The 24493-nt window shown below is 43.6% G+C and overlaps 1 protein-coding gene across 6 annotated transcripts in view; it reads left to right on the top strand.

Annotated features, from left to right (window-relative positions):
• The first annotated feature begins 4780 nt into the window (after positions 1-4780).
• The window catches only part of SH3RF2 (SH3 domain containing ring finger 2), a 126966-nt gene continuing 107253 nt past the window's right edge, over positions 4781-24493 (top strand). For 2 of the 6 annotated variants that reach the window (XM_040453725.1, XM_040453708.1), the window contains exons 1-2: positions 4805-4987; positions 6025-6524. In XM_040453725.1, the coding sequence (XP_040309659.1) occupies positions 6147-6524 (378 nt within the window). In that variant the 5' untranslated portion in view covers positions 4805-4987; positions 6025-6146. Of the gene's footprint in view, positions 4988-6024; positions 6525-24493 lie in introns of all 6 variants that reach the window. The other 4 variants (XM_040453744.1, XM_040453753.1, XM_040453718.1 and 1 more) reach the window with 3 other exon arrangements.

Genomic DNA, 24493 nt, shown 5'->3' with positions numbered 1-24493 from the left:
GAGGAATGGAGTAATTTGACCAAGTGTTCCATCTAGTAACTGGCAGAGCTGAGATTCAAAGCAGGTCTATTAGACTTTAAAGCCATACTCTTGACTGCTGGTTTCTCGTTAAACTTAAGGACCTTAAGTCATCTCTATAAAATGTCAGTTGGAGTTCTCTTTGCTAGAAGTTTGGGTCATTTGACTGTGGGTCTAGTGATTGCATACCAATACCCTAAAGTACACTGCTCACCTACTGACATCCTCCTGATTGGGGAGGAAATTTCACAATCAACTTCATTTGGGGCCTGCATCTTTCAAAGAAGGAAAGAATATCTAATAGGCATTCAACCCCTGCCATTCTGCTTTCCTCCATTTTTCCACTACTGGAAAGCTTCCCATTTTCCTCCAATAATTCCTCTCCTTGGATACTTCCAAAGGTTTCACAGAGGCAAACCTAGCATCAGAGGAACATTAAAATGAAGTTTCGTTTAAATATTGAAAACATTTCCACATTTATACTAGGTACTGAGGAAAGATGGCGAAGAAGCACAAAACTTGGCCTCTGCCAAAGAGAGTCCAGTAAGTCAAGAAAGTCCTCCTGACCCTTTCTGTTACAATGCTTTAGATTTCTAACTGCTTGAACCCCTTTGGTGGGTTTATGGATTGCTTTACAAATGATTAACTTTAGGGCAAAGAGCCTGAGACCACCAAAGAGTTAAGAGCCAGCCAAATGAAAATAACACAACTCTAAAATTATAATTCCAATAAATAAGTAAATCTGACCAAAAAGGCATACTTCTTTTGTGACCTAATTTTAAATTGGAAAGAAACTATCTTAGCCTGAAACAAAGGGTTGCTTGTTTGAGGGCAATTTATTTGAGAGCAAGGGTTAGGGATGGTGGAGTGATACAGAGAATGAGGAAGAGACAGTACAGGGGTACATTACTGCATTAGCCATTCAGTGGATGCATGGTACTCGTCCCACAGAACCTTATGAAGAGTGTTATGAAATCTCAGAACTACGTGCTCCAAAAGATGAAAGGGGAAGGTGTTTATCCATAGATTCCCCATTAGTCAAGGGTGGTCCACACTTCTGGATCATGCATATGTGGGTGTATAGCAAGCTCCTGAGGGTATCCCATACAGCAGCATCAGGGAAGCAGCAGGGCAGGAGGCAAGAGATGTATGGCAGGGTCCTGAGCAAAGACACTTCCAGGTAGCATATACCCGAATCTGAAAAATTTCTTAGACTAAGAGATGAGCCTAACAATATTCCAAGTGGCTCCCCAGAGGTGTCCAAGGTAAAATGATTATCAACAGTTTGGTGCGGGCACTTGGCTGGCTCAGTCAGTAGAGCACGTGACTCCTGGTTTTGACTCTAAGCCCCACACTGGGTGTGGAGCCTAGTCAGACAAACAAACAAACACAAAAACCAGTTTGTTGTATATCTGTCCAGACACGTTTTTTTTTTTTTTTTGAGAATACCATTCATTCATTAATAAACCATTCAAAAACATTTATAAACAACCACATGCCAGTCACTGTGTTAGGTTTGAGGGAAAGAGCAGTGACAAGACACATAAGTGCCTTGCTTTCTTGGAGCTTGTCTGTTTGGGGAATCAGGCATTAAATCATTAAAGCATAATTACCAAATTACGATTGTGATAACTGCTATGAAGGACAAGTACAGGATGATAAACTCTCTAGTCATGAGAATCAAGGAAGGCTTCCCTGAGGAAGTGGCATTTAAGCTAAAACTTGCAGAGGAGGGGGTAAAAAAAGCAAAGGGTGGGGGAGAGTAAGTAGGAAGAGAGGAAGAGTGTAACTAGCAACTGTGAATCACAGACAAAGAAGAGCACAACAAATACCTCATGGCAGAAAACCTTGATCTCCTCAGTAAAGAGAGAAAGCCAGTGGGACTGGTGTGGGTGAGTGAAGGAGAGATGTGGGGTAAGTTGAGGCAGGAGAGGTAAGCAGGAGCCAGATTACACCAGAAAAGGGATTTGGGTATTACCTAAAGTCAGTGGGAACCTACTAAAAGGTTGTGAACAGGGTAGCAGTATGATCAGATTGGCTTTCTTTCTTTCTTTCTTTCTTTCTTTTTTTTTTTTTTTTTTACATAAATGGACATATACTTGTAAATATAAGCAGCAAGAAAACTCCTAAACATATCACACAGGTATTTTAAAAGTACAGCCTGTACTCATTATGTAACAGTATAAATATAAAAAGGAGTGTTGATGGGATGGGAGCAGTGGAGGTGGTGGCCTGAGCCTGGAGTCTGGGAAGGCAGGCATCATCCACCTTTCTGTTTATTTTGGGGAACTACTTGTTCATCTGACTTGACGCCAAGGTAGTATTTGGGTAAGCCAGGATGAAATCCCCATTTAAAAGTCTCCCCTTTCTTCAAAAGCTTCTAAAGTTTCTACCGAGATAACCCCATCCGTGGGTGGTATAGGGGACCACCTACAGGGTTTGATTTGAGAGGTGCTAAAAGACCACTCCTGCTCAGTGTAAACTTTGTCTGTCCTTCACTAGTGCCTGACATTCTCCCATCACGTTGCTATTCTGCTGAATCATCAACTGCCAGATAAGCTAACGCAGGACAGCCTACTGGATCTATCCCGCCTTCCTGGAATGGAACTGGGTTTTTGAGTTTTGTCAGGGCTGGGAGGGTTTGAAGTTACTTGAGACCACTGACTATGTAGTCGCATAGAGGAGCCATGAGACTGGACAGGTTATATCATTTTGGCTTAGGGTGGATCTGAGATCAGCTGATATGTACAGTCTGGACATATATATAGATGTGTATGGATTTAAACAGTAAAGATGTATCAGTATACTTGCGGCATGCACATAACTTTATAGGCCCTGGGATTGGGCCAACCTGAGTTCAGATCGTAAGCTCTGCAATCTTGGCAAAGTTACAGCACCTATCTTATTGGGTGGTTGGGAGGATTTAATGAGCAATCTGTTTGAAGTCTTAGCGCTGGTCCATGGCATACAGCAAGTGCTTCATAAAAGTTACTGTTACGATTATATGTATGTTTATGCAAGTTATGTGTGTACATGTGCTCGTAGGTGCAGGTACGGACATCTAAGGGAGGTGGAGTGTTTAAGAACAAGAGAGGGAAGGAGGGAAAATGTTGCCCACCCCTGCAGCAGGATTTCTGGCACTGGAGCAGACCTTTCTAGAGCGTGAGGCCACTGTGGGGCAGCTCACAGAGCAGAGGGCCCAGCTTTACCAAGTGGGAAAAAGAGCAAGGAACAAGGGTGTCAGACTACAAGGGGCTTCCTGATGAGCACAGAACCTATAAAAGTGGAAATTATTGAAGGAGACAGGCAACAGAATGGGACTTGGTGTCACTGAAGCCCAAAAAAACCTTCATAAAAGAGAGATGAAAAAAGACTCGAAAATGGTCTCTGAAATTGACACGTACTCAAATCTGGTGTCTGTGCTCAGAAGACATGTGACTTTGTCTGCTCCATCCTAAAGCCCCCTCCTGTTTTGAGCTCCATGCGTCTTTGCTTTTTCAGAAATAACATGGAAGAACTTTGTAAAACATGTAATCCATCACCATCCGTTCTCAGGCCTCTTGGTCCCCTCTTAAGATTTTCCCATGGAGTTGTGGCTAAGTGCTTTCCGCATAGTAAAGAACTGTCATCCTTAAATTGAGACAGAAGATATAGTTCAAAAAACAAACAAACACCAGTTTCTTCCCTCAGCTCTACCTAACTTACTGGGCAACTTCAAGGAATCTCTTGATCTCTGTGGGCATAGCTGTCTCACCTGCAAAAGCAGTTGATTGGTCAGTTTGGGTCATTATCTTTTGACTTCCTGCCATCTCAGATGAGGTTTATCTCCCTTCAACCATCTCTCCTCCCCTTAAAGCTGTATCACCATATGACATGGTAGTAAAAAGCACAGAACACCTGTCTCTTGCTGGCTGTGACTCCTGGAATGAGTTATTTAACCTCTCTGTGTCTCAGTTTCCTCTTTTGCAAATGAGGGGTAAAGAAGAGTATAGTGAATTAACAGGTTGCTAAAAGGATTAAATGAGTTAATACAGGTAAAGGTAGAACAGTGCTTAGTGAAGATAAGGGCTACTATGGTGTTCAGTAATATTATTATTATTATTATTATTATGTACTTTATTGAATACCTCTGTGACTTTATTATTGGTAAATCAAGAAATGAAAATAGAAGTATTATGTGGTGCTGTGAAAAGATTCCAATAGGCACTGGCAGGGAGAGAGTCTGGAACCATTGCTTTTCCTTTTTCAAAGCCTTTCTGTGCATTGGTTTTTCAAAGAGGTGTATGTACTACCATAATGAGATTTTTTTTTTAATTTATTTAAAGAGATTGAGCAAAAAGACCACTGAAGTCCGTCTCAAATCCACACATTCAAGTACTGACTCTGGTTTTAAGGAGCAGTACTTTTTAGGTGACTGGGTTATCTTTGTAATAGCTGCCATTAATATGTTTGACCTTTTCAGCAAATCCTTATAAAGGTTTAAAATAAACACAATCACCCTGGCATGTTTATAACTGAGCTGTGTTTCAACTTCTTGGATAAGAGAGACAATGAGAAAAGTGAAAATATAAACTGTAAATACTTAGCCTTGGGGGCTGGCTTATATTTTGTCCCCTGCAATCTTTTCCCAGAAATCAACTCAGTTACATGAAGGAAGGATCAGTCAGCAGAGTGAAGTCAGAAATTGCTGCTAGCTGCCAGGCGGTGAAAGGGTTAACAAAGGCTGAGTAAGGCGATCCTTGAAATGAGTAAGACTCAGAGTTGTTAAAGTTTTCAAAGCGTGGCAGCCGCTCTTGGGGGAAAGGAAGCCAGTTGGAGGAAGCCTGGCCAAGCAGAGGATCAGAGGATTGTGCTGAGCTGCACACAGCTGGGTTTACAAGCTCAAGGTTAGTGGCCCCCCGCACGTCTCCCCAGAGCTGACATCTTTGGAGAGTTGTCTCAGGAGGGCACGGCGCCATCTCTCATCCCCGTAAGTCATGTCTGCTTCCCTTACTGGCGGGGCCACCCACCCTCCGGCCAAACCTCCTGGGCATTGTGCTCACCCAAAATTTGGCACTTGTGAGGACAGGTGACCTCTTCCGGGGAGACTTATCTCAACTGGAGACTTCTTTTCAGACATTTAAAAGGAAATTGTTACTGGAGTAAGGATGTTTTCAGACCACACACGCACACCTGTATACACTGCTCTGTCTGGATTTTTGCAGGTTGTGACCACAATCCAGAATTCCTATCTGCTTCAGGTAGAACTGAGAACAATTGTCCAAGAAACTAAACAGGCTGTGTGACGTCGTCTTGTGGGTGGAATATCGTCTCTGAGGCTAGAATAATCAGGGAAGAAAGAAGGGAGGGAGGGAGGGAGAAAAAAAGAAAGAAAGGGAAGGAGGGAGTGAGAGGAGAAAAAAAGAAAAAAAGCTTCCAAGCACCCTGGCCTGTACTTAAGGCAAACAATTTGAAAATGCGTTTCTAGTAAGAATTTTTCTTGTGCAGTGCTAGAACAAAATAATGGGGGAAGGTGCACTGTGAAGGAAATAATTCTACATCTGCAGAAGGTTCAGATAAACTTATCTACACAACTTGTCTGCATGTGCTGCAGATAACAGATAAAAGTAGGGGAAGAAGGAGGAATAGATAGCTTCACAGAAATTGTGTTCCATGGGGGTCTTGCTGTGGGAACTGAAATTGACTGTCTGCGGCGGGGGGGTGGGGGGACCCCCTTCGAGGCCGAGAGGGCTCTTCTGCAGGCCCGTTTTGCCTCTGCTCTTGTTTGCACGCCGAGAGGCAATGAGTAAGTAGTCGGTCACCATGCTGAATGCTCCCTCAGATCCTTCAGCAGGCAGGAGTTGAGCCTTATACCTGCTAGCACTGAATCAGAATGAGTCATTTGAAACTTGGGTGCTGGAACAAAGTGCTTGCAAGCTGCCTTATGAGACACTGCCTCCATGTAGGTGGGATATACCTCTCTGAGCAGTCACATTTTTTTCCTCTCTTCCTTTCTCATTCAAACAGGCAGGAATTCTGAAGCTCCAGATAGGATAGGATAGGATAGACCCGGATCTGCCCCCTCGGCTCAGCTCACCCTACCATGCGGACTTTGCCCCTCCAGGTCAAGAGTGGAGTGTTAAAATAAAATGGATGATTTGACGTTACTTGATCTTCTGGAGTGTCCCGTGTGCTTTGAAAAACTCGATGTCACGGCCAAAGTCCTCCCTTGCCAGCACACCTTCTGCAAACCATGTCTCCAGAGGATTTTCAAGGCCCACAAGGAGCTGAGGTGCCCGGAATGCAGGACCCTGGTGTTTTGCAGCATCGAGGCACTGCCGGCCAACCTGCTGCTCGTGCGTCTTCTAGACGGTGTGCGCTCGGGGCAGAGCTTGGGGAGAGGGGGCTCCTTCCGCAGGCCTGGTGTGCTGACCTCGCAGGACGGCAGGAGAGGCAAGAGTAACCCCAGAGCTCTACAGTCCCGCTCTTTCCGGCTGGTGCCTAATATCAGAATCCACATGGATGGGGTAAGACAGATCTTATTTGTTCATTTCGTGTCCATTTGGAAGTTGGGTCTGTGTATACCAGCAGTTAGGGAACATCTTCCTTTCTTTAGTTACATTTCAAAGAGGTCTGCCAGTGATTCCCCAGAGGTAAGTTTCTGTGGGCAGTGGCCATTTTACGGAAACTCGGTGGAATCCTGAGCCTATCTAATCCATCCAGGAATTCTTAGAATTGTTAAAAGTCTCCCAGGTTGTCTCCCTTGTCTAGAAGGTAACAGTACAAAGAAAGCCTTCGTGATTATTCTTCATCTTTCACTCCTGCTGTTTGAGGCCAAACCAGAGGATGGGGAAAAGAGAGAAAAAAAAAAAATCCAGCTGCTTTTTGCTTTTGAGATCTTGGAGGAGTTTGCAAATGTCAGGTTTTGTTTCAATTTTACCCAACTCCCATCTTCCCACCCCAAGTGCTAAAGCGCTATTATGACAGTGCTCATTCGTGATCCCTTCAAAGCTATTCTGATACTTGATGCCCAAAGACTGTGCAGGAGGAAAGCGTGTCTGTGACTGACAGGAAGGCTGGGCTGTGAAGTAGAACCCATGTGTACAGGAGCCCTACAGGTGTCTTCATTTACAAAATGAATCAAACATTCATAAAATGCACCTGGAAGGCTGCCATAAAACCAAAGGACCCTGTAGTGGCACGCAGGAGATCACACTAATGCTTTTGGTGTCTGGATAATGCGAATCACTCTGGCCAACCATGCGAGTGGATCCTGAGGACTGTGTCTGACCTGGCTGCAAACCTTTTGTGGGAGGCTGTGTTAAGGGCACATCTCGAGAGGATGATGCAGTCCTTGTGAGTCCAGTGAGATTTTGTGCACTGTCACCCCACGAGTCAGCATGTCAAAGTAGACACGGGAAGCTGTGACCTGGGTCGCTGGCATACTTAGAAAGTCAAGGCTGCATTCTGTGAAGTTCTTACCTAAAGCTAACTTCTTTAAAGCTGACAGCAGAGTCTCTCAACTCCATTGTGAAGAGTAACAGTGGGTGGGAGGGTCTTCTGCGCATTCCTTTCCGCACAGCAGAATAGGCTTATGATGTGCGTTCAGGACACTTTTCTAAACTATTCCTTCCAGCGGCTCACCCCCCTTTCCGGTCACTGCACCTCCAAGTTGCCCATGCAGCAAGGGAAAGTGGAAACAGTCAAAAAGGAGAGCAGGAAGACGTGGGCATTGGTGTGAGTTCTTCACTTCAGACTTTTTATTGCCATTGTGCTTGTATGTGTGACCACATTCCAGAAAAGGGCTTGGCGCCCTCCTTTCAGGCTTCCCATTAGCCCAAGGTCTAGTCATCAATCAGAATCCACACGCCTGGAGAAGGCAGGGTGGGGGTAGGGCAGCAAACTTATCTCAAGTGTCTTGTTTGTAGAGAGTAGGGCTCTATCTGGGGTCAGCAAATCCCCCTGTGAATTCCTAAGACCCAGCAGCCTGTTTCCTCCCCCACCCAGCAAAGTCTGACTTGCCTCCTGGTGGAGTATCATAACTCACTAAGAAAGCATTGCCAGACCAGCAGGAGGCAAGTCTCTATCATCTTCATATATTTTCGTTCATGTTTTCATCTTTTTCGATGTGGCTATGTTGCTAAGAAAAGGTGCAGCGAATGTATCCCCAGCTACCAAGTTTTTGAACATAGAAGATTCCCAGGCCCCTCCTAGCATAGGGAGCTGTGGGATTAAGAGCTGATAATATGTAAGAGACAGCTGGTAAGATACTGCATGTCCCTGGAACTCTTTCACAAGGACTTGTAACATCAGACGAAGGTGCCAGTGACAGGGTTGTGCCCATCATCCAAGCTGCACCGGAGCAAGTCCTGTCGTGAGGCTGAAACACAGAAGAAGGCTGTTGAAGGCTACTGCTTTCAGGCGGGCCCTGGGTTGGTAAAGATGTTTCTGTAAGAGAGTGGTGCTGCCAGCCTCCCTCAGCCACCCCCGTTCCCTTCATTTTCCAAGCCATCCTTACTTGCAGTGGCTCATCTCCTCCCTTTTGCCTCTCTCACCGGGACTATGAACAAACCCGTTCCTGGATGTAAATATGGCTGTCATTCTACAACCTGTCTCTGCTTCCACGAATGTAGCTATTTTTCCCGTAAGGGCAAAAGCAGGCATGCACCCCTCAGTTCAGAGAATTGAGGATTGTCTGGGACGATGCACTGCCCTGAGAGTCAGAGGAGGCACTCGTATCCTCGGTCTAATCCTTACCAAGTTACTTACCCTCCCTGCCTCCTCAGTTTACCCAATTTAGTCAACAGCTAATAATACTTGCTACCCACCTTCCTCTGGGATGGTGTGAAAATTATCTTTGCAACATACTCTTATTGCTTTAGAAAACATATGCCGTGTGAATGCAAAGCATCATCATTATCATTAATTTAAACCTGCTGTATGACTTTGGACAAGCCACTTAAGTTTGCTGGGTCTCAATTTAAAATTCTATAAAATAGGAAAATGTATTGTAAAAACAGAGAGCCATTGTGAGGCTTAACTAATTAGTGTTTACCTAGCACTTTGGGATCCTCAGATGAAAGGCATTTGGAAGATCATTATCATAGTAAACATTATTATTGACTGTTTATTGTGCCCTGTCGTGCATGAGGAATTCTACAAAATGCAGAAGGAGTGATAGCCCTTGCAGGAGAGTGTAATAGGTATTATTATTGAACTTGAATCTGTGATGAGTCCAGCCCAGGATAATACTAAGTATAAAGTACTGCCCTAAGAGGGCATAAATAACCTGTTGTCCCAGGGTACCATTTTGTAAAACACCTCTTCCAGAGAACCCGATGTTAACCTGGCCCTCTGAAAGAGTTCATTTAACCTCCTGCCTGTGAGTTTGTTAAGCCCGAAGACTGTTGTGCTCACCTAGGCTCATCTAATAAACGGGCTCATCGAGAATTTTTTGTTGGCTCAAAGAGGCCGGGTGCTCCCTGTGCCAGCCAGCATGCCAGGGTGGAGCCAACAGTCACACCTCATGGTGCCAGCCCAAGAGAGAAAAAATAGTCCATTGTGCCTACCTGCCTGAAACCCTCCCAAGCCTACTGGGTAAAAAGAAAGCTTGGGAAATGGCTGTAGATTTCTACAGCGTGCAATTATTTCAAACCAACAGGTGAGATCGAAAGACTCTTGGACGGCCCCTGGCTGTGCAAATCCCACAGGTTCTTACTCCTTCCCTTACAGCAGTCAAGCCAAAGGATCTTGGCAAGTCTTCCAGAAGATTACAGGCTTCTGAATAATTGATCTCTCCTCCTCGCTGTGTTAATTTTTAGAAATATTTGTGAATTAAGACAGGCAGTAAAGCAGAGAAGCTTGCGAACTTAGGTTTGAAAAATAGAAGAATTCAAATCCTGCTTGTGCTGCTCAGTTGTTGTATACTGTGGGTGAGTCACTTAAACTTGAGGGCCTCCAAGTCCCGATCTGTGAATTGGAGCTAACAGTAGTACCTACTTCAGAGGGGTGTTGCAAGAAAGAAATGAAATGATTCATGCCAATTAGCTCTCAGCACAGGGACTGGCTCATACTGAGTGCTCAGTAAATGTTGTTGTTGTTATTGAAGTGACTTAATATTTTTTACTCTAAATGGCACATCCTCTTTCACCGGCTTGTTAATGGTCCTTTGTTAAGGACCAAAGATGGCCCTTGGTACCCTGATTTCCAGCCTGTTTGATTTTTCTCCAAATGACCTATGGCTGTGATTCAGATGTGTGATTCTCCCCAACTTATGCTGGCTCGGCAGCACATTTCCAAGACTCTAAAGGAGGCAGGAACTGATTCAAGACGGTAACTTGCTAGCAAACTTCACTTCCCCAAATAACAAGCTCAAATGAACACATATGCAGGGCAAGAACCTTCCACTTCCCGGCATCTCCAACTTCTTCATTAACTTCTCTCTCTCTTTTTTATTCTCCTGTCTCTTTATCCCTGACACAAATGTTGCTGCCCCAGGTCTTGCAAGGCCGGACTTTCTCCCTTCTTTGTTACACATCATGCCAACCACATACATTTCTGTCTCACTTGCCCCAGCTCAGCGAGAACATACCTGCCACCTCCAGCACAAAGACCAGGTGACTGTGTCCTGGAAACTTTTTCAGCTGGTGTTGCAAGCCCCCAAGGGGGGGAAAATCAGGTCAGAAAACACATGAGGGAATTGAGGCTGCGTAGAAACCAGAAGGCATCTAACTCCTTTCCTGGGTCTCAGCTGCTGTGTCCTGTGACACAGACAGTGCTTTCTGCTGAATTTGCAAGGGGAGTGAGACTGTCTGAAGCCCCTGAAAACAGCAAGCAGATGCCACCTGGGTCAGCAAGGACCACATGTGACAGGTGGAGGAACACATAAAGGCAGGAGCTGAGGTTGAGAAGTCAGAAGACCCAGATGGTTCTCCACCTTCACACACATTTTGCAAATCTTTCAAAAAACCATATGGCACCAAATTGGCTCTGCCCTCAACCTCTCTCTGTGTACCTCCTTCCGAGTCACAATCCCTTCCCTTTTATTGCTTACCGTAATGTTAAGGATATGTCATCAGATGGAGCTGGGTTTGTGCTGGGATTCAATTATTTGCCTTAGGCAGGGTCACTTAACCTCTCTTACCCTCAGTTTCCATATTTGTACAGTGGAGATAATAATGGCGTGCATATATCATCAGGCTCTTGTAAGATTAAAATAAGATAATGTATGTAAAAAGCTTAGCACAAATGCCTGGGACATCACAGATGCTAATAAATGTTAGCAACAGAAAATAACAAAACAATAACTGTAAAGGAGACAGTCTGCTGGCATGGGATCTAAAGTCCTTTGCACTCACACTTAAACATGCATGAAGCAAAAGGGAGAGCAAAAGGAAAGGGAGTTTTCAAAAAGACAGAACTACAGTGATGGAAAATAATTCTCAGTGGTTGGCAGAGGTTACGGTGTGAGAGAGGATGTGACTACAAAAGGACAGCACAAGAGAGTTTGGGTGAGGGAACCGTTGTGTACCCAGATAGCAGTGGCAGCTATAGGAGTCTATATATCTGTTGAAATTCATAGGCATATATACCAGGAGAAAAAAAGTCTGTTTTGCTGCCTAATGATGTTTAAAATATTTTTCAAAACAGAAAGGGAGCTAGCTCTTATACGCTTCTTTCAGTCTCTGCCTGATTTCACCTAGCCCACTCTGATTTCCTTTCATCTCTTTATATATTGGGCTAGTGCTGGTTTCGAGAAGGACTTTGCCATCATTTGAATGATCAGGAAAATTCCTGCCGGTGGGCTTCTCTGTGTTTCAGTGAGCCATTCTATTACCTCTTTCAGGTTTTCTTATCAGTTAAAGCTGTTTGGCCCAAGTGTGGACAAACCCAACAGCTCAGTCCCCACAGGATGGTGCGACCAGAGGGGTGGGGCAGCTCTCCTTATGCAACCTCAATTATCCACCTCACCTAAGGGATTAGCCAATGCCTATTTTTCTGTTGTTTTCCTTTCCTCTTAGGAAAGGTTGCCTGCCCACATGTCCCTTCATAGGATGAAGAGAGATTATGAGCACAGAGAGTGCTTATTCAGCCCTTTTACTCACAAAAAGCATCCTCATCTGTCCCATTCCAGATGCCACTACATAGCTTTAGGCTTACGTGGGACCAGCTCAAATACAGCTCTTCTCGATTTCCTTGTCTTCTCTCTTTCTCGTTAAAAAAAAAAAAAATCCTGCATATATATTAGAGAAGTCTTTCATAAGGTATATTCTGCAAACTACGAATGGATGTTCCACAGAGCTCCAGGGTCAAACAAACCTAAGCTTAAAACAGAGCCGAACATTGTTTCTTTGCGACAACACTTCTCAGAATTTTTAGCAAGCTGATGAATTGTGAGTCTCTAAGTGGTAAATTATAGTAAGAAATGTTCCCCAGATTCCTGTGGTAGTGGCATGCCCCTCTCCTCCCTTTTATTACTACCTTGGATAATATTGATTGTCCATGCAACAAATTTAGGAAAATGTCTCATATTAATGCAAAGGCAGCTGAGCCCCCAAAGAGAACCCCTATGGCAGTTAGGACTACTGACTCTTTCCAAGAAGAGTTTTAGGCAAGTCCTTGCCATTAGAAGATATTTTAGGAGTGCTATTTAAAACTCACCATCACCACCCTCTATACTGTTTATTTAGCTCCTACTGATGTCCAGCTATAAGTACTATGGGAACACAGCAAAGTCAAGATTCTCACCTTCCCAGTGCTTACTCTCTAGGTGTAAAACCAACTAGTCAGTATACACGTAAATACACTTACGTATACATATACACACATATATATCCCTGATTTAAAGATATTACCCATTAGAAGATACGTTATCATTTTAGTTATATCTCCTAAGGGAAAAAGGAAACAGTACCATGTTAGATGTTCATTTTAAGATACAGCCAATTTTAGAAATGTTAAGATATGAAAAAAGGAGTGTCTTACTGTCTGATTTCATTTATATAAAATTCTAGAAATGGCAAAACTATCAACTATAGTGATTTGGGGGATAATGCAGATGTTTTATATGATGGTGTATAGGTTTGTCTAAATTCATCAAACTGTACTTAAAAAAGAGTGCATTTTTTTTCTGTATAAATTATAACCCAGTAAAGTCAATTAAGGTACAGAAGTCTTAGACTCAAGAAATGATGGTTTTTGAAAATGTCAGTGAGGTGGTTCATTCTGAAGGAAATGAAGTTTAGCCAATCTTTAGGAGGACACCTTTTGGGATGAGCACTGGGTGTTGTATGGAAACCAATTTGACAATAAATTTCACATATTAAAAAAATAAAAATAAAAAAAATAAAAAGAATCTTCCTAGGAAAAAAATAGTTGTTTTAATCATCAAGAAAAACATGGCCAAGGGGTGAAAAGGCAGCATCTGTTCTGGGCATGTGGGTACTAGGAAAGGCAGGACGGGACAGGGATATCTCAAATAGAATCAAAGTGGGAGGAGAGAGAGAAGGAAACAGATGGAGAAGAGACCAGGTGAGTGGATCCCTAGCCTCAAACCACCACTGAGAAGACACATGTAGACTGTGTGTACTAGTCTCCCTGCAGCCACACCGGTTCCATGTCATTTCACAGCCTATGGGCTGTATCTGCCTAATGGATTCAGTGCAGCCGGACAATGCTCCAAGGGGACGGCTGAGCTTACTGGCCAAGTGAGGAGCAGCCTCCACTTCACTGACAGAGACAAAGCCATTTTTTTCCCATAGACATGTTTGGGGTACCCGATACCCCTATCAGGTAGGAATGCCAGCCAGCGCGTACAAAGGAAGTGGTAGAACACAGGCAAGGAAAGACAGACAAGCCCATTTGTCATGAGCAGCTTCCTGCAACTTGGGTCTTTGTCAGCCCCAGGGTCAAACAGCTCCAGATCCCCATGCTCAGAGGCCAGGACATTTAACAGACTGCTCCTAAGTGCCTGCTCTGTACCAGGCTCTGTCTTGAAAGCTCACACCATCGAAACCTCATACCGGAGGTGCTCATGGACTCAGACCGCGGGACTCAAATAGCAGCTGAGTTCCCCTCCCGTCTCTGTCACTGCTCCAGTCTTTCACGCAAGGGACAAGGAGAACGAGCGACTTGTTTTATGTCTCCATACTGTGCTCAGAGCACCCAGCCTACAGCCTGACCCATATTAGGAACCCCTGGATATTTTGTGGATGAGTGAATAAATAAATACATTCACATCTATGGTAGAGCTCATGAAATCATGAAATAACTCCTAATGATGCAGAAATGAATTCTTCATGGATCAAGCCATTAGAGAGCTATGTGAGGAATGAGAAGCACGTTATATTAGGCGTAAAGTCATGCAGTGACTGGAACCTTCTAGAGGTGAATCACTTCATGAAATACCTTTTTGGGTGACAGACAGCACTGTCCAGAAAACAGTGTCCAAGTTCAAAACCACTTGGCTCATGAATTGTTAACCCTAAGAACATAGGAAATGCCACTCCATGTATGGCTAAACTTTCACGTCAGATATGACAAATTTTATGTGCTCCTTTGATCTTGAGAGAAACATTATCTGGAGTTCATTGACACTGAGTCACAGAGATACCAGTGACAGAAAGGTAGAGCCTCTAAAAGACTTTGCCACTGGAGTTATGAGCTGAATTGACCTGGCCCCCAATATGAAGGGAAGGCAGCATTTCAAGTAGGAACATGGCCCTTGTACCTTTCATGCTGCTAAACCTACATCGTGCATATATGAAACATGCATAAGATTTACCATTTCCGTCATTTTAGGTGTGCTACCATTAATATATTGATAATTAATACATTATTGTGCAACTGTTGCCACTGTTGGTCTCCAGAAGTTGTTCATCATTCTTTACTGAAATGTACCAATTAAGTGGTAACTACATTGCCCTCAGTACGTATTTATGTATTTTTTTTTAATTTTTTTTTAATGTTTATTTATTTTTGAGACAGAGAGAGACACAGCATGAACAGGGGAGGGGCAGAGAGAGAGGGAAACACAGATCGGAAGCAGGCTCCAGGCTCTGAGCCATCAGCCCAGAGCCCGACCCAGGGCTCGAATTCGCGGACCGCGAGATCATGACCTGAGCTGAAGTCGGACGTTTAACCGACGGAGCCACCCAGGCGCCCCATATGTATTTTTTTTTTCAACTTCTTTCTCAGGACACCTGGGTGGCTCAGTTGGTTAAGCATCCGACTCTTGGTTTCGGCTCAGGTCGTGATCTCACAGTTCATGAGGTTGAGCCCTGCGTGGGGCTGTGCGCTGACAGCGCAGAGCCTGCTTGGGATTCTCTCTCCCTCTCCTTCTCTCTCTCAAAATAAATAAATAAACTTTAAAAAAAAAAAAAAAACTTCTTTCCAAATAAGAGAAATAGGCATTTTAGTATCATTTTTAAAATATGTATTTCAATTTTCTGTTGCTTCTGACCTTAGTCTTCCAATAAAATAAGTAAATAAGACAATGCTGTGATTCAGGACAACGGCTCTCTACTCATGTACTGGCTGTGTGCTTCTGGGCAAGTTACTTAGTGACTCCAGGCATTGTTGCTATAAAACAGAAACAGTCAGCTCACCTCACAGGGTTATTGGGAGGATTTAACAAGGTGATATCTATAATGTGCTTAGCCAGGGTCTGGACAAAGAAAGGTTCTAGTAAAGGTTAACTGTCCGCTTGCACTCTCTTTTAAAGTACTACCACACTTCCTGCATTTGGACTGCTTTTTTACTGCATGTAAACACGGAGCTACAGCAATCAGGGCATCACTTGGAGGATAAATCAAGATCCTTCATGTAAAGTTCTTAGCACAGGACATGACACATGGTAAACCCAGTGACAGTGAATATGAGGAACTGTTGTTACTATTTCCCATTCATTCAACAGACACGTACAGAATGCTTTTTATGAATACGACTCTTGGCTGGGCTCTAGTGATGAACAGAAATAAATAAGATATGATCCTTGTCCTCAAAGAACTTAAGATCTTTTGAGAGAGCCATGCAAAGTAATCATTATGATGCAGTTAATTAAGGCAGTGAGATGGGTGCAACTGTTGTCTCTATTTTCTCATAAAAGATTTGTGCTCAATACATGTTCGTGTAAGACAAAAAAAGGGGTAGAAAATGGTTACAGATAAAAATTTACAGCATCCTCTCTTTAGTTTGGGAGCAGTTATGGAGGTTGCAGATGGTCTAATCCTAAGTGCCCAAGCATTTACAGAAACCCATGACACTGAGGATTACAACCCTCAGAATAAGTGAGAGGCACATACACTGGGTGGTGAGTTCTGGTGTCACAGTCCTGATATTGCTGGTTTTGGAAAATGGGCCTGTCAGCCATCATTCACAGACACAGCATAGAAAGCCAAGAGAAGAGGTGGGAGAACGTGGACTATTCACCATTACCCTTCCCCGAGAGGCTAATGGGAAAAATTTAGCCTGGAGATCATGAGAAATAAGGCACATACTCCTGGAGTGCCTGAAACAGATCACCCAAGCTCAGGGCTTCAGCCAAACTACCAGTGTTAGAGAAGGCAAGAATGAAACTCTCTGGCAGCCAGGAAACCTGGCCCATGTGGCCACTGCAGCCCATCCTTAGGTCTCAGTGTAGCTGGCCATAGGTTCCTCCTCAAGTCCCCAGAGTCCCCAGTGCTGTCGTCCCCCGGCCTCCACAGCATGCATCAGACTATATGGCATTTTCCACTCACTTCTCTTTCCTACTGGACCATAAGCCCCATGTGGTTAAGGAGGTATGTTGTCTCCTCTGTAGCTCACACAGTGCATGAAATGCAAACAGCATTCAGTAAGTATTTAATTACTGAATGCATACTGCTTGCCAGAAACTGCAATTAGATTCAGCAGCTTCATGGCTGAGGAGCTCCTGGTGTCTTCCCCTGAGGCTAGAGGAGAGGGGATATACCAGCCATTTTGTCCCCAGGATCCTCTCTAGCCCCTGTCTCGTTGACAAGGGTGTTTCTTGATGTCAAGCCAGGTGTGTTAGGAATGGCACATAGGTGCTTTCAGGGGTTTCAGAGGTAATTGGGAGGTGAAAAAAGAAGTCCAACCAGAATGGAGCCAGGTAGGAACACCAACGGAAGGATGTGCCACAAACCTCTGAGCAAGTTGCCCTGGTTTTGCAGAATTAAAGATGATATCGGTGCATATAGTATTTTAATTGGTTGCCAAGGCAATGCAGCAGAATCAGTGGGCATGGGGCAGGAATAGAACTCTGCAGAGCTGTGTTCAGGAGGGGTGTTTGTGATATTAACAAGCTGCGTGGAGCTGAGAAAGGCAAGGCTACAATAAATCTTATCTGGGACTTTTGCTTAATAAACAAGAATGGCAGAGAAAAGGAGGGGCAGAGGAGAAATCTTCCCTTGCTGGCTCTCTGGAGAAGCAGGAAAGACAGTCTTCTGGATTTCAAATTTCTCCTTGGACTGGTAAATTCCCATAGATGAGGAAAATCCAAGTAGATTGGTTCCATGCAATTGGTTCCATGGGAGGGGGAATAGGGTGATTGAAGAATGGAAAGAGATGGCCATGTTCTCTTCCTCTTGAGAGATCCTAAAAGGATCCAGGCTCCAGGAGCCTGCATTTTAACAGAAAGAAGATGTCCCATCCCCTCCTTTGGTATTAGAGAATTTCTGATTAAATACCTTTTTATTGTTTTATTTTTGTTTTCTAAAGATTTTGAAACACTAGGATTTTTTTTTCATTATGGTAAAACATGTTCTGGGTTTCCTAACATGGCCATTCTAGCTGCTATCCCAAGGCCTAGCGAATCCAGCAGACTTCATCGTGTGGAGTGACTGTCCTGATTGCTTGGGCAAGGAGTGATGGACCAGGGAGGAGAGAAGCCAGAGAGGAGGTGGAAATAGATATTAGCACCTTAATAACAACATCCATCACATCATTTACACCATGTGCCAGACACTGTGCAAAATAAACATGGTTTTCCTTGAATCCTCCTAACAACCCATGCAAGTCAGTGGTATTTTCCCACTTAATAGATGAGGAAACTGTTAGGAAGTGTCAGAAACAGGATATGAACCAGGTCTGCCTGCATCCAAGGACTGGGCTCTTAACCAGATCAGTCCAGGTGACCAAGACTGGTTGCCCAAGTATGGCTGTTCCCTTGGAGCTCCACACAGCTTTGCACTCTCTACCACAGCTGGTTGGTACCTGTTGGCACCAAAAGTACCATTCTAATGTTGCTCATAAGCTTTCAGAGCATGATGTAATCTGTGGCCAACCCAGTTCCACGTTAATGATATGCTGTGTCTTAACTGGGTGCTTCTTGGTCAGAAATTTAAGGTTTTAAGTGGTAGATATGAGTTAAGGTGAACAGAGACAGAAATGAGAGGGAGGGAATGGAGTCAGAGAAAAGAGGAGGGTAGAGAAGAGAAAGGCAGAAAAGTTTGCATCTGTGATCTACACTGGGGCAACAAAAACCAACAAGGGAGAAGGAGAAAAGGGAGGAAAGCTGATCAAGGGACCACATGCACAAGGGCAGAATACTTGGAGAGATATGTTATCAGGAGTTAGGACAAGCTCTGATCCAGAACCGGTCTGCTTTGCCTAGAAATGCAAACAGAGTCAGAACAAATATTTATGCTCTGTTCCTTTTGGAAACCTGTCATCTGGATTGGCAAAATGGTCCTAGGTGGGGACAAATAGAGCCTGAAATTCAGGAAAGTCAGCTTCTAATCCTGTGTTAGCTGAAAACCAACCATGTGACATGAAATGTACCTGAGCGCTTAACGTGTGAGCAATTACTGTACTTACAGGAAAAGTCCCAGATTCTTTAAATCTCAAGATTCTAGCGTCTCAAATTTAAAACTTATCCTTTTTATATTTTACAGATTATACAAATGATACACAAGAATCGGAATTTAAAGAAATAAAATATAAAGGTTTTCAGAAAAATAGGTACCGTTTTTGAGCCTTTACCATCTTCAAGGGACTGTGCTAAATACTTTACCTGCAAAGGCTTTTAAATCCACAGAGCAACAGATAAGGAAACTGAGGCTCAGAAATACTGAGTAGCTTGCCCACAGTTACTCACATAGATTAAGTGCATGCCCACATTCTTGACCACTCTTGACATTATACTGGTTAATCGTGCAGCAACAGTAGCTCTCCCTCTCTTGCGCAAGGAGCATATCTAGAACATACTTCTGTAACTTATTAACGTGGCTTTTGTAAGTTTCTCCAAGTCATGTTACCTTTGTAAATGTTGTCACTCTAGAACTACATAGTACCAACCACATGTACAAGGATTGAGTGAGCCCTCTGATTCCTTTAATATTCTAGAATCACATGCCTGAAAGAGATCTTAAAAGTCCTCCAAGCCAACCATTTCTCCTATGCTTCAGTCCTCTCTTGGACTTCCCACATAACCGGTGCATTTAAATCTCCAGTATGGGAGAGTTTTCTATGCCTGAACCCACTCTTATTACCCCAACCTCTAGGCAGCAGTATTAGAAAAGTCTTCCTGCAACTGAGCCAACAAGACACAACTATCCTTTCTTTGGATAGGGAGACCAAAGGTCATTGAAGGCAACTTAGAAGGTGTGCATTTTATTCTTATGTCTTATTTTCTCCAGGCTGAAGTACTTCACTTAGTTCACCTGGTGAGCAGGTTTTAAGTCACCTGGTGAGCTGGTCTTAACCCAGGGGGTGAGATCCAAGAAGAGGAGCAGGGGCTCTGAAGTCATAATAGTTGATTGAAAATCCCAGCTCTACCTCTTGTTAGCTGTGTGACCTTGTGCAAGTCATCTAATCCACCTTAGCCCTGATCTCTTCCTCTGAAAATGGGGTAACAGTACCTGCCATATGCATTCGTTCTGAGGATTAAATGAGATAGTACATGTGACACATTCAAGGACTGATCCATAAATGCATACTTAAGACATGTTAATAATTTTTATTATTCTTCATTATTATTATTGCCAGTCTCTCTGCATCGGTACCCATCTTATTTCACGGAGGGCACCTGCTCCAGAGTCCAGTTGCTGTCTGTTTAAACTGCCCACAAAGAAACGTAACAGAGTTTTGTCCTATGAAAGATCTCCAAATTAACTCCACACTAGCTTTCAGGTAGCTTCAGGAACAAATGCCACACTCCTCAAGAGTCTCTCTTGGGATCTCTTCCTGGTAGAGAGCCTCTAGCTATCACAAGCCTTGCTACAACAACAGTATTATAGGAACGTTACTCTTAAAAACACCATAGAAAATACCTTTTACATCATGCTCTAAGTTGTGGAGGGCACATTTAACCTTTCTGTGGTGCATGGTAGGTTACTGGTATAAAATAAACTCAATAAAAGGAAGAAATTGTGCACTGAAATAATAATACCACTAGTATTAACTCATTACATAAATATATATTGAGTGCTTAAATAAATATGTATTGAGTACTATAACCATAAGCAAGACAGACATATAATATACACTCTTCTGGGGTAGATAAAAAGAACCAAGACCCCCATGGTCTTAGGTCCCCCCAGAATCAGACCCTATCATGAACACTGAGTGCTTACAGATTATTTGGGAAGTATAATGACATTGGCAGGAGAGTGGGGATATCATACAAAGGAGGGATGGTGGCTGGTGTTATGAAGCCATTTATCACAGGGGATGACTAGAGCTCAATCCTTCAGGAAAGCTCTGGGAAACAGTATAAAACTCAGACCTCAGAATCATCCTGGCCAACAGATGAAAGATCTGGGGTATTGACGCCCATGTACCTGTTACTCATTGGCTAAGAACTCATGGGCCAAAATAGCTTCTAGAAGCTCAAGGGAAGGCTTCCTACAAAATTGTAGATGTTGACTATTGGAAGTGAGGCTGGATTACACAGAAATGGTAAAGTGATCTGAAAAGATGAGGGTAGAGTACCATCAGCATCATGCACACACACCAAATTACCAAAATAATCACAAATTGTGATCAATTTACTGAATAAACTAACTCTACACAAAGGTATAAAATAAAGGGTGAAAGGGAAGGCTTCTGACCAGAGTAGTCAAAGAATGCCTTGTTAAGAGGAGGCATTTTTGCTGAAACCTGAAGAATGAGAGGAAGACAGTTCCATGAAGGGCAGAGAATTGGGGTACAGCTCTGGAGAACATCTTGAGCTCTGTTCCCAGAGGGCAGAGGGAGCTTAGTGAGTCTAGGGAACTGACTGGAGACCCAGATGGCTACAGGGGAAGGTCTAGAGGACCAAGGTGCTGTGGTGATCAAAGAGATTGGATCCTACTGGCAATCAGAAAGATCAAAGTTGGGAAGTAATTTGACCTGATTTTCAGTTTAATATTTACTTTGGCTCCTGTGTGAGAAATTAACATCTGCGGGACAAGAATGGTAGCAGAAGACCAATTCTAGTCTTCTCGATGGGTGGCCCGGACTAAGATGGTGGCAGTGATGGAGAGAAGTGGATGGATATGAGAGCAAATCTGGAAGTAGAAACAGGAGAACTTGCTGCAATCTGGACTCTAAGCGTCACTAACTTTTACTGTGCTAATAAGCACTTCCATTTGACTCTTGCAACCGCTGCATGAGGTATTACCTTCATTCCCATTTTACAGATGGGAAGACCAAGGTTCAGAAAGATTAATTTGCTGGAGGTCACACCAAGAATAAGAGACAAAGGTGGATGTGGCCAAAGCTGATGCTCTTAAAGAGCTCTCTGGTAGCACTAAAACAGAGAGGTGGGGTCAGCTGCATGTCCCCTTCTCGGAATGTGCACATCACCGTTCACTTCAGTGGCAGCACTTGTAGGATGTCTGTGAGGCACAGGAACAATCATAGGCATTAAAAACAGAAGACATGGGTTTGAATCCCAGCTCTCTCACTTTCTGACTATCATTATAACTCTTGGCCTCAGTTTCCTTCCCAATAAAGTCACACAACACCTACTTCAAATGGTTATTCTTGAGATTAAGTGGTACGTTGTAAAGCTCAATCAGTAGGGTATCCCAGCATCAATTCAGACTGTGTCCCCAGGTGCCCCCACCTGGGAGCAGAACTGGGGCGAAGTCAGGCTCCCTCCTTTAGGAGTTGGTTCAGAAGACTTGACTGAGCAGACTCGGGGACGGGTTCCTTCAAAGGGGAACTCATCTAAGCAAATTCCTCCCACAACTCTGTCTGCGGCCTGACCTAGACTGGGTACTGCATAAAGGCACTCCTGAACCAAGTTCATCTCAGGCTTTTTTGAAAAATGCCACCTTATAAGGGATCATAAAGCATAGGTGCTGAGAGCTACCAAGGACTGTAAAAAACATCTAGTCCAATGTCTCACACAAACGTGGAGTCTAAGGCTTAGTGAGAGGAGTAGACTTTCCAAGGCCTCACATTTGCCAGTAGATAGGCACAAGGACCAGAGTCCAGGTCTCCTGAATCTCAGTCCAAGCACCTTGTATTTTACCAAACTGCCTTGCATCTTGCTGTGTCATTGTAATTAGTTTGCTGGGCTTGGGTCAGAGGCCTCCAAACCAGATTTCAGCATAAAGAATATTTTTAGAAACATGAACACATTCAGATCATGTCTAGTGTTTTGCAGCGTGGCCTCTTCAGGGCACTTTCAGACCTCTGGCGCCCACTGCAATTTGGTTTGAGAAGCAAATAACCATTTACGTAGCCTCACAGTTTATGCCAATTTTGAGCCTCAAAAGGCAGTTTCCAAAGACTCAGGGGATAGAAAAAGGGAGACGCAATACAGAGAGACAGAGAATAAAACTAAGTGGCAATGAACACATGTTTCAAATGAAAAGCAAAAGGTCTGAAAACGGTACATGTGGAATTGGCAGCAAATGCCTCCGACTTCATGGACACCATTATGTAAAAATCACTTTTGTCAGCAACCTTTTGCCTAATCCCAACTCTTTTAGTGTTGCTTTTTAATGTTCAAAATTATTTCCAAAGAATGGAAGTGATTACTGGGTCACAGGGGATGATATTTGTGAGGCTCCCTTACATAATATTAATTTGCTTTCATCTGTGTTCACAAAACACTTTCAATCACAAGTCACAGAAACCCACCTCAAACCAGCTCAACTACAAGTGTGAATGTGTTAGCTCAAAGAATGGGAACCGCAGGGCCTCTTAAAGACCCAGATTGTCCTGTCAGATCACTTTCCTCTGTCTTGATTCCACCTCTTTCTACATATTGGCATCATTCACTCCAAGTGCAAAGGCCATTTTCCATGATGCACATAGAAGAAGGTGCATCCTCCCAGGTACTTAGTGACAAACAATAGAAACTACTGCAAAAACAGATTTAAGAGACAGGATTTGTTTAAAAAAAAAAAAGAGGATATGAAGTAGTTCAAAGAATTTCTAGGAGGGCCGCAAAGCCTGATTTGAGGCCACCTTGCCAGGAACAACGCCCCCCCGGTGATCAAAGGCTGACCTCCAGGGCTGACTTGACTGGCACTGAACAGTGAGGCCCTTCCCAGCCCTGCTCCTAATACTGCAGCTGGAGGTCACCCTGGCTTTAGCAAACTCTGCCACCGTCCCACAGAGTGGAGACAAGTCTACCCTGGTCCCCTCTTCATGTCACGAGCTCCCACTTCAAATTCAAGTCAGGTCTCTGCAACTGACAAAGCCTAAACCCCCGAGTCCAAGCCATACCGATAAAGCAAGGCATCTTCACTTCTCAATTTTGAGGCAGTTTCTGCCACCCACCAAGATTTATAAGGTGGGCGTCTTCCCAAACATAGAAAGGGGGTTCAGATGCAGGCATTCAAAGGAATCACAAACACGTACTGTAAAAAACATGGCAACAGCTCAGATTTACACTGCTCCACCCCTACAACGGGGATAGAAGGAAGGTCTCTTTCAGCGCCACCTAGATCAGTGCCTAGCAATTAGTAAATACGTGCCAGTTTGAAATGACCCAGAAGCTTTAACAATTAAAGCCTGATTCCAAATCCTAAGACTCCTTTGTGTCTGATGCTGATGAGACTAAGATGGAATTAAAGTCATCTGTTCTCTTCATTTCCCTGTGTCTGAAAGATTTGTTCCCTGACCTTTAGTTTAAGATGGCCAGGTTGACCTACCTCACTTGGTCTAACTTTTATGGCTGTTTAATTTCTTCTTTGGAGGTAGGGGGAAGGGACATAGTATTTCTGACAGATGGAAATCTGGCATTTTTACCAATGGCAGTCTACTGAAATAGAAAATGAGACTCTTACCTAGGAAGAATATTAACAGGATGTAAGATTGCTATTGGCACTTCAAGATCCATTAGCAGGGTCAAAACTAGGATCAAAAAGAACTCAATAGGCAAGGCAGATGGCACATACAATTCTCAGTTTCATTGAAAACAGGGCAGGAAGTTAAAATGCAATCCCTCAAAGAGCTTTCACAGGTAGTGTGATATTTGATAGCAGCAAGCAACTGATGGAAATTTGTATACAGATGCTGAAATTAGCTTTGCTAACACATATTCCTGTGGTGAGCACTA

The sequence above is a fragment of the Herpailurus yagouaroundi genome, unplaced genomic scaffold, assembly GCF_014898765.1.
Source record: "Herpailurus yagouaroundi ecotype Mexico unplaced genomic scaffold, PumYag 29, whole genome shotgun sequence".
Classification (NCBI taxonomy): Eukaryota; Metazoa; Chordata; class Mammalia; order Carnivora; family Felidae; genus Herpailurus; species Herpailurus yagouaroundi.
Note: the sequence above shows the minus strand (reverse complement) of the source record. Positions and strands in the feature narration are given on the sequence as shown.